This window comes from Poecilia latipinna, unplaced genomic scaffold, assembly GCF_001443285.1.
Source record: "Poecilia latipinna isolate Pla-1442-1.1 unplaced genomic scaffold, P_latipinna-1.0 Scaffold637, whole genome shotgun sequence".
NCBI lineage: Eukaryota > Metazoa > Chordata > Actinopteri > Cyprinodontiformes > Poeciliidae > Poecilia > Poecilia latipinna.
The window spans coordinates 211,258-221,082 of NW_015113253.1; the positions used below are offsets into that span (position 1 = coordinate 211,258).

At 38.0% G+C, this 9,825-nt stretch overlaps 1 protein-coding gene across 10 annotated transcripts in view; it reads left to right on the top strand.

Moving 5' to 3' along the window:
* Positions 1 to 9,825, top strand: part of tead3b (TEA domain family member 3 b) — a 36,615-nt gene that overhangs the window by 20,997 nt on the left and 5,793 nt on the right. For 2 of the 10 annotated variants that reach the window (XM_015043520.1, XM_015043521.1), the window contains 10 exons: positions 2,978 to 3,042; positions 4,102 to 4,164; positions 4,307 to 4,369; positions 6,949 to 6,960; positions 7,731 to 7,856; positions 7,962 to 8,005; positions 8,175 to 8,231; positions 8,672 to 8,736; positions 8,817 to 8,953; positions 9,319 to 9,492. In XM_015043520.1, coding sequence (XP_014899006.1) covers positions 2,978 to 3,042; positions 4,102 to 4,164; positions 4,307 to 4,369; positions 6,949 to 6,960; positions 7,731 to 7,856; positions 7,962 to 8,005; positions 8,175 to 8,231; positions 8,672 to 8,736; positions 8,817 to 8,953; positions 9,319 to 9,492 — 806 coding nt within the window. The remainder of the gene's footprint in view (positions 1 to 2,977; positions 3,043 to 4,101; positions 4,165 to 4,306; positions 4,370 to 6,948; positions 6,961 to 7,730; positions 7,857 to 7,961; positions 8,006 to 8,174; positions 8,232 to 8,671; positions 8,737 to 8,816; positions 8,954 to 9,318; positions 9,493 to 9,825) is intronic. The other 8 variants (XM_015043522.1, XM_015043524.1, XM_015043525.1 and 5 more) reach the window with 8 other exon arrangements.

The window sequence follows — 9,825 nt, forward strand, 5'->3', positions numbered from 1 at the left end:
GAGCAAGAAATTAACATTTGACTACAAAGAGTAAAAATTAATGCCTCTCTGTGTGATTAAATCGCAGATTTAGGAGGGCAACAGCCCACGCATGGTCTTATAAGTAAATTAATGAATGTCTCAGATTATTTTGAATGGTTCCATAGAAAATGTGGAAGTCTGGGGTGACTGTGACTCAGTGGGTAGCATTGCATTGTCTTCCAATTGGAAGGTTGTAGGTTTGATTCCAGCTTTCTCACATGTCAGCGTTCCTTTGGGCAAGACACTGAACCACAGTTTGTCTGATAATTGGTGTACTGGTGAGAATAAGAGGGTGAATGTGGCTTTGATCAGTCAAACTGACTGGAAACATGCTTTATAAGTTCTGTCCATTTATATCCGATGATGAGTTTAAAGTTCATGGATTTTCAAATTAACTACTAGCATCCAACTATTTGAATAAATAATTAATTACACTTCCGCTGCCAACCTAAAGTAACAACAGTAGAACTTAGTTATGTGCTTCACGCCTGTTTTGGGGGTTTTTTGTACTGCAATAAGGGCATCATGACTTACACACAGACCTGTTGTAGTTACTAGCAGCATTATTTTGCATAGATGAAGACATTTCTAGAATTGTTTCCTTTTCATAAACTCTAATACATTCTGGAAATATTCTGTTTTCTTGTGGTGAAGCCCTGTTGACCCTTTTCAACTACGTCACGTAATCAAGTTGAGGCGCCATAACAGATGGTCTAGAGTATTGGACAGAGTGATTGTTTTCCCAAGTTGTTTTTGGCAATGTTACCACGGCTTCTACTTGAAGTAAAGCTAATTTGTCTGCGAAAGAAGGGCACCTCTTAGACCAGAGTGGAGTTAAAAGTGTTCAAAAGTTGTTTACCAGTTATTTTGAACATGGCAGACTATACAATGGTGGAGCATTCTCTTCATGGTTACTAATAATTACACTGGTACCTTTTTCATTTATTGTATCTTGCTCATTTAGATTATTAATGAACTACATGAACATTTATCTTCTTACCTTGTAAAACCGAGTTGCTTCAAATCCGTGAACACACCAAGGGCTGACAGTACTTATTCATGACTTGCTGCTGCTATCCACCAGTGTCATCTTCCTCATCAAAAGGTTTATAATAAAATGATGAGTTTTGTTTGCATTCTTGTCTCTGCAGCCAACAAAAAGCTAATTTAGGCTACCAGCTGTCTATCACAGAAGTTAATGTGTGCATATAGGTTGTTTTGACATATGTCAAGAGGGTGTGAGCTGATTTTGAAGAGTGTGATGTCACTTGCAAAGGGTCAATAAGTACTACTGTGTACCTAACTATCAGTCCTTAGTAATATCTGGGTATGGCACTATGCTGACTTTAGCCTAGGGGCCCAATGTTTTCTAAATCTGCGCCGGATCTTTATATAATTTTTTTTTTTTTTTTCTAGAATGACTGTAATTGCAAAGAAGCCAATTTGGCTCACTGTTGAACCGAAAACTTTACTTCAGTTGTTTTAAATCTGGCTCACGTTTTGGAGAAAAATTCTTACCTTTAATTATTTCACTTGTACATCATTGAGTAATTCACTGTGACATTTTAGTGAAATTCTTTCCACCTCAGTGATGCAACGTTCACTCTCCTTCCCCCTCCAGCTGAAGAGACTAAGAGTGACAGTTGGGTGGGGGTTGAGCCGGCGTTATTCTTTCCCTGCCATCCTCCACTAGGACGGTCTGCAGCAGGTGCTGTTGTCCGTTAGCTGCGGGGTCACACGGTGGTGTTGTTTTGGGAAAAGCGGCTGCCTCGCTGCCAGGTGGCAGTTGTTGGCAGAGACAGTTATGGCTTTGTGTTTTCTCCAAGAGCCCCTGCCCTTTTCAGCTGCCCTTTTTGCCCCTTTATAAGCGATCATCCCCCATCCCCATACCCGAGCCTGATGGCCTTCACCCCAGCTTTAACCCCTGTTTCTCCCAAAGCTGGAAGTTCATTTGAGCATGTGTGCACTCAGCCAAGCTCTGTGTTTGTAGGCCCAATCAGACTGGCCAGCACAGATGTGACAGGCTTACAGGAATGTTAGGAATGTGGAGGCGCTGGAGCGGGTGTGTCCATCCTTGGCCTGGGGCAAAAGGGGAGGGGCTCCCTCAGTATCGGCAGACGGCGCAGCTCTGCTTTGCTGGCTGACTGCCGGACTGACTGGTTGGTTAGTACGATGAGTGCTGTAAGCCTGTTGAAGATGGCCTGTGGTACTTTTATGGTAATTGCAATAACCAGTGCCTTCTGGAGGCCAACTACAAGACTTGTTTCTCCTGTCATTATGCATCTGGAGAGCTGTTAAACTCTTTGGGTTTAAAAAGGCACGTCTTGACCAGTTTTCTCAGCATAATTTTCTGTCAGCAAATTTGGAAGCATTATTTTAATGATATGGTGGTTCTACCTCTCATTTCAGCCTCATTTCCACAGAAACCCAATAAGCGTGACTTGGCAGAGAAGAAAACTCAAAACCTCCTATGCACCCGGTTTCCCATAAGGCAAAATCATGCAGCTTGTTTGGGCGTCTCATGCACCAGGGGGAATTTTTACCTGATAAAAACAAAAGTTTAATGTAAAGGCATTGCACATTAGCAAAAGTACAACCTAGCATAAGCGGCTATGATCTGCACAAGCTGTTGGGCGGAATTTTGAGTGGAGATGTTATGTCTTGAAAAACATGGTTATGTTTGTAATTGTACTCCATAGCAATGGGAAGACATATTATGGATTGTTAAACAAGCAAATCAAAATGTAAAGACAAAACAATTTAACCTTCCTATTTCTACTGTCAGAAACATGTAACAGGAAACAATGGAAGTATTGTGAATCTTTGTGTTGATTAACTCTGAGGCAATGAGATGACTCAAAAGACCACACTGCCACCAAGTGTCCAATTGGGGATGTACAATATAATGTTTGTGTAACTGCCGTTCATAACTTTTCTTTCTGCTTTTTTGTTACAGGTCGAAACGAACTGATAGCAAGATACATCAAGCTGAGGACAGGCAAAACCCGCACGCGAAAACAGGTAAACTTGTGCTAGCAATGAAAAAGAAAAACATGCATGATTATGCTGGGTCACTTTTGGTAACTATAATCCACTAAATAAAAAGACAGAAACCAGTCTGAGATTTTAAAAGAAAATTCTGGTTTTATTTTATGTTTATTCCAACAAATTGTGTAAAACAAGTAGTAATTCCTTTGACCTACTTAACTTGAAAATATAAAAAGACATGACAGAATAAAGTGCTGTTTCTAAAAATATTCTCAAACTTGGTCATTGTAAGTGTTTTTGCTGGAAGGAATTAAAACTATGCCATTGTTGGCTCATTGCCAGAGGCTAATCTGTCTTAAAAGCATTAAACTAATAGTCTAAAAGTGTAAGAAGTATATTTGTGCTGCATTATGCACACATTAGTGGTGAAATAAATTGTATTCATCACACAATAGGTTCAGATCTTATTTGCCATCATATTGAAACAGAGGATCTCCGAGCTACGCATGTGTCTTAATGAATATTTCTCCGACATGTTTTAATAAAAAAGAGAAAAATCTGTGTTTGCATGGCCTGTTGACTTTAACAATAAAATACAACAAAGCCCTCTAAAAGTGGCTTCACTTTTGTTGTGGTTCTAAAGCTTCTAAGTTCTAATTTCTAAAAGGTACATGTTTTTGTGTAGTGTTGACCTATTAGATGTATTGCTGTTTCAAGAAGGAGCTGAAGTATTTAGGTGAAGCAAAAAGAAACTGTGTTAAAAGCACCAGATTTTGCTGTTGATGGCAGTCAGTCTCATAACTTTTTCTGGCTGTTTCTTCGGATTCTGTGTTATCATCACTTATCTCCAGCATTATTCCACAGCTAACTGCCACGTTACAAGAAACCTATTCACTAAAGTGTATAGTTACCAACCTTATCCTTTAAATTCACCTGTCAATGTTTTTTAGCAACTGTTCTGACCTCTGAACATTTCCGTTGTTTCAGTAAAGAGTTAGCATACGCTCTACAAGTATGCACCTGCATGGTTGTGCATGCATGAATTTGATTGCATGTTATTTATTTGTTGAAAACTGTTTCACACCCCTGTAGGTGTCTAGTCACATACAGGTGTTAGCACGGAAGAAAGTTCGTGAATACCAGGCGGGTATTAAGGTAGGTCCCGCCGGCCCGCCTCCCGGCAACACTGACTGGGCGTCTCTTTCCTCTTTGGTTACGGCTTCTCCCTTTCTTCCCCGTGTCCTTTCCCTCCATGTCTTCTTTCCTCTTCCCTTCTCTTGGCTATTCTTCTGTGCAGGTTTCTAGCCATTTGCAGGTTCTCGCCCGGAGAAAATCTCGCGAGATCCAGTCAAAGCTAAAGGTATGCGCTTCACCTCAGCAGGGCTGGTACACGCTTGGCTTTGCACTAACCAGCTAATTTGAGAATCTGATTATCAATCTTTGCTTACATGAAAAACCCATTTTGGCAACCCAAGAAGATGCATGCTTGCTGTGAACAAAAGAATTGTTTGCAATCAAAAGTTTAAAGTACAAATTAGATTTGCTTTTTTGCATCCAGTACATCGACATGCATGTTTTTTTAGTCCTGTATTTGTACAGCAGTACACAGAATTCTAAAAATTAAGCTGTAATGGTTGTTACTGTAGTCTCTGCTTTCATTGAACGTGCATTGCTAAGCCAGTCTAAAGAAAGTTTATTTAGTTGCATGTTGCTCCAGCTCTGTCTCTGTCCTCCACAGCTTACTGTACTTTTTGCTCTTCTCCTTCTTTCCTTCTTTATATCTTTTTTCTTTCTGATTTCTGCTCCTCCCACTTGGATATCTACAGTTTCTTATCTATTCCTTTGTTTGTAAAGTCTTCTGTAAAACTCAATATAAAGTTTTGTACAACTCCTTTTAGCTTGTCTTATTCAAATTCTCTGGACTCTTTATACTTTTTAAGTAATTTTTGCATATCCACACTGATATAATTCATCTACTTCTAATACTTCTACAAATTAAAAATACTATATTCTGTGGGGCAAAAATTAGATTAAATTAAACTTCTAAGACTGACTAACCTTCTAGAGTAGTGGCTCCCAAACAGGGGTTGGGAAGCTGTGGTTAATAAAAACGGGGCATCTTGAGGTGATATTTTTGTCATTATTTAAGAGATAAAATCAGATTGGGGTTTAGTTATGTCTACTGTTTTAAAATCATTAACTTTTCTGAAATACTGGGGTGTACTTTGTTACTGGTTGTAATTCTAACCAAAAGATCCATCAGACTATACTGGTGCTATACTGGTTCTTTGGTTGTCCAGGCAGTCAATCTCAGATTAAGAACTGAGTGATATGAATGAAAAACAAGACAAAAATCTTGCAGGAATCTAACAAAATAGTCATATGTAAGACATACAGTGCCACCTAAATTTACCTCAACTAAATCTAAAACGAGAAATTAAACCTGGCCATGCAAGACGTCTTGCTTGTTTCATTATAGTTTTTTCTAGAACCTGCAGATTTCAGGGGAAGAAGTTGTCATGAGAGATAGGCCAATTAGATTGGACATTTGGAACATTTCCAATCTCACTAGAGAGCCACTTCTCATTAAAGAGCCACTAAGCAAAATGGTTCCCAAATTCATTAGCAGATTTGGACGCAAACGATCCTTGTTGGGGAAACTAATTAAGCAATTCATGTTGATGTTAGTTCTGAATTTAAATCAGTTTTAAAAATAAAATAACTGTTAGGTTAACATAGCAAAATGTAGAAGTGCATTTATTAAAAGAATAGGATAATTGTAGTATCATCATGGTAAAGTTACTGCCATAGATTCACTGCAGTTACTCTTAAATACCACACATGACTGTTGAGGACATAATGCCACTGCAAAGCAGGAATGGCATCACAAGAAAAACGTTTTGCAGAAAGTACACTCTTTACTCATAAAGAAAAAATGGAGCACATTTAAAGTTTTCTGTGAAGAACTTACCAAATTTGAAGATTTTTTTAAATGACCTTTGCTATTGTATGTACCTCGGTATACTTCAATACCGTATAGCACCCCACCTTATTATAGCTAGTAATATTCCAATTTAATAATGATATCTTAATATGGATGCTTGTTATGTTTGCATTGTGTCATAAGCAATAGCTAATATCATATGTTTAGGCTTATGTTGTTTTGTAAGTTAAAAGATGACAAGATTGTGAAGTACTGAAAAGTAGGTCAGTATCCATTGCAGTCATGTTTCATTAATTTAAGTCAAAAGTGTGGTGTCTACCACTTTTTCCTAGTTTATCCTAATGAGATGTTAGAAGCTTCGCTTTAAGCACCTAACAGTCTGATTCAAGGGTTTGTTGCCTAGTAACAATGAGGTGTAAACTAAGTTTTACATTGCACAACACCTGTTTTAAGACTTTATCAACTATGTCACCGTGTCCTAAGCCTCTACATAATCCAAACATAAGTTGCAAGTATAAAACTGAAAGAGGTACTGCCTCCTTAACTTCGAGAATACATTGACTTTCATATCAGTATTTGGGACTGACAGTTAAGTTGATACACTTCCTGCAAAGTTAATGTACTACACTGAAGATTTAGTTTGGGAACAATTAGAAATCAGACAGGACAAATTGCATTTAGTTGTTAATAATATGCATATCTTACCACTAGCTTTTTAAATTAAAGATAAAAATTCTTGAAATCTTAGATAACGTTGACTATCAACCTCAAATGGAAAATTTTGTTTTCCCATGATGCAACAAGCTATGCTTTATTAGCTATGGGTAAACTGTACCTAATATATTTTTTAGCTGAATCGAAAAGTTTTACTTATTTCACTCCATTTTCATGCTGACCTTAGATTTAAAATCACTATCAAATTTAAATGCCTTAGAAGTAAGCATCAAAACATTAGAAGTGCATAATACTAATGGTTTTTCTCTTTTTTGATTCAGGCGATGAATTTGGTAAGTGAATCTGCCTTGTGTAATATGCTTCCCTGCTCCCCTTTGTTTGGCAGCACTAGCGCACTATCCTTTTGCTATGGCCATCTGCAGGCATGGCATCCCACCCCATCGCTATCCGGTTAATAAACCAATGCTAAAGGAGAGATAGCACAGCCCTTCTATGATCCCGCATTCTCGCCCCTCAGCCTCTGCCAGAAATCAAACTCTTGCTTGCTTTGCATTAGGTGTCGTTCTCAACACTGAGTCCTACTTCTGAGGTATCTGTCTTTCAGTCGCAAAGTAAGAGATTACAGTACAAAATGAAACTATTTTGCAATCTAAAACAAAAAATGTTAAATATATACATATATAAATGTTTTCGTCTTTTGATGTGCTTTCTGAAATTCAGGCGATGATTTAACCTCCAAAGGGTTTGGATTGAAATTGAATGGGTTTAGACATCTTGAGCTACCTGTATATTCTTGGGTCTTGTGGTCTCTTGGATCTAGCTTTAATCACTTTATCCTATTTTTCTTGTAATGTTCTTGATAACCCACTGACCATCTACTGTTTATATTTGATCGATGCTGCTTCATCTCCATGTCCTTCTCTGCTTTATTCTGAAAGATGCTTTTCATTCAGAACAACACAGATTTACTGCTAAGCTAACAATTTTCCAAGCTTTCTTTGACAGCTAAATGAGTTGTTTTATTTATCAAACATAGATGTTTTTGGGAGAAAAAAAATGTATATGCTGATTATTTCTTCCATATTTCTCTCTTAATTTTCAGGATCAAGCATCCAAAGACAAAGCCCTGCAGAACATGGCCGCCCTGTCATCCGCACAGATTGTCTCACCGAGCATGATAAAGAATCACCTTCCTCCTCTGTCTCCCGCCCCGTACCAACCAACTCGAGTGAGAATAATTAAAAATGACTTTACATATGCATCTTATCACAGTGAAAAGAAGAGATTTGAAAAAAAAATAATGAAACACTTATCTCTTTTTCTTGCCTTCCAGTTCTGGCCTCCTCCAATCCCTGTACAGCCGGGACCATCTCAGGAGTAAGTAAACACAAGAAACATCCTGGCTTGTACTTTGACTTGTACTTGGTACAAGAAATAAAAAGCTGCAAAAAATAAGTAAATCAGTAAGCAGGTTAGGCTTTATGTCAGGTGGGTATTGCAGGGTTTTTTTTTTTTTTTTTTACTGAATAACATTTTTCAACACTAGGATGGTTCTAGATGTCAACCCGGGAAGGACTCCTGGGCCCATCTGCACCAGCCATGTGTAAGTTCTCCTTAGCCAAGACCTGAATTTAAGCACAAAACAGCACTAACTCTTCCTGAACACCTGCATTGTTTGTTTCCTACACTGTTGTTGAATTAACCACCACAAGGCAAATGAATTACTTCAGATTTGATCGAAAAAAGGGGAATAAACATTTAATTCCTCATAATGTTGATGATCTTTTAAAAGTACCAAAAGCCTTAATTGGTTTTCTGTGATTTGTCTGGAAATCATATTAACTGGTGCTGTTTTGTTCTATTACGTAGCACTGAAGAAGGTGAACTTAACGCCTAGCTGGTGCAGCAAAACATAATTATTCTTACAAGTTAACAGATTACCACAATAAGAAACACAAAGTTGGAGACATTAGCAGTACGTTTTGCACCTAAATACTTATAACTAAATACTTATAATTTACTTGGTCATTTGTTGTTTTTCAGCATCAAACCTTTTGTACAGCCTCCATACTCAACCCTGCCAGGCCCTGTACAGCAACCCATACCAGGTAGGTATGACTTGTGAGTGTTTTAAAAAAATAAAAACAGACAGTTTATTCATGCCTGTGTGTCATGCCTGTGTGCCCAGCCTATGAGCCCTTGGCGCCCCCTCCTCCACCAACAGCGACCGCAGTTCCAGTATGGCAAGATCGGACGATTGCTTCATCTAAGCTACGGATGCTGGAGTACTCAGCCTTCATGGAGGTCCAGAGAGACCCAGACAATGTAAGCTGAACTTTGGAAGGGAATTGTCTCTACCAAACATGCTCCTCTGTGGTGATCACAGAGGAGCAGTTTTGTTATTTTGTTTGTTCAAATTGTACCCTCTTTGTGAGATACTTAAAATGATAAGAGGTACTCAAACTTCACCTGTGTTTTGGTGTTACACAATCGTTATCCACTTTTTGTTTAGTTGGAGGTGGATATAAAAATTGAGTTTATTTTAACTCAGATAAGTAAGGAAGGGCACATTGAAGCTTACTTGCTTCCTATGTCAGTTGTTTATTGTTCCCACAGAATTTTTTTTTCCTGATGATGTGATAAAGATTTTAAACTGACATCTTTGAACCTCTGGTCTTTTTCCACTGCAGTACAGCAAACACCTGTTTGTCCACATTGGACAGACCAACCCTTCCTACAGCGACCCGCTCCTGGAGGCGGTGGAAATCCGGCAGATCTACGACAAGTTCCCCGAAAAAAAAGGAGGCCTGAAAGAACTTTACGAGAAAGGGCCTCAGAATGCTTTCTTCCTCGTCAAATTCTGGGTGGGATTTTGTTCATGAACTGCTAATTACATTATTTTCCACTCTAAACATCCCTCCTGGTATACATGTGTTAAATGTCTTTAAAAAATTTAAATTAATTGCACAGTGTTAAAGTTCAAGAAAACTGAAAAACACAATATTTAACATGTTATTTTATTTTGGTGGAATTCTGTAATAAGACATCTTGAGGCCCAGAGGTAATAGCAATCCTAAATATTTAAAAAGTGTGTTTTGTGTTTTAGTTGGAGATGATGGTACTGAAAAAAAGATTTTTTTTTTTTTTTTTTTTTTTTTTTTTTTTTTTTTTAACTTTTTTAAACTTCTTTCCCGGGG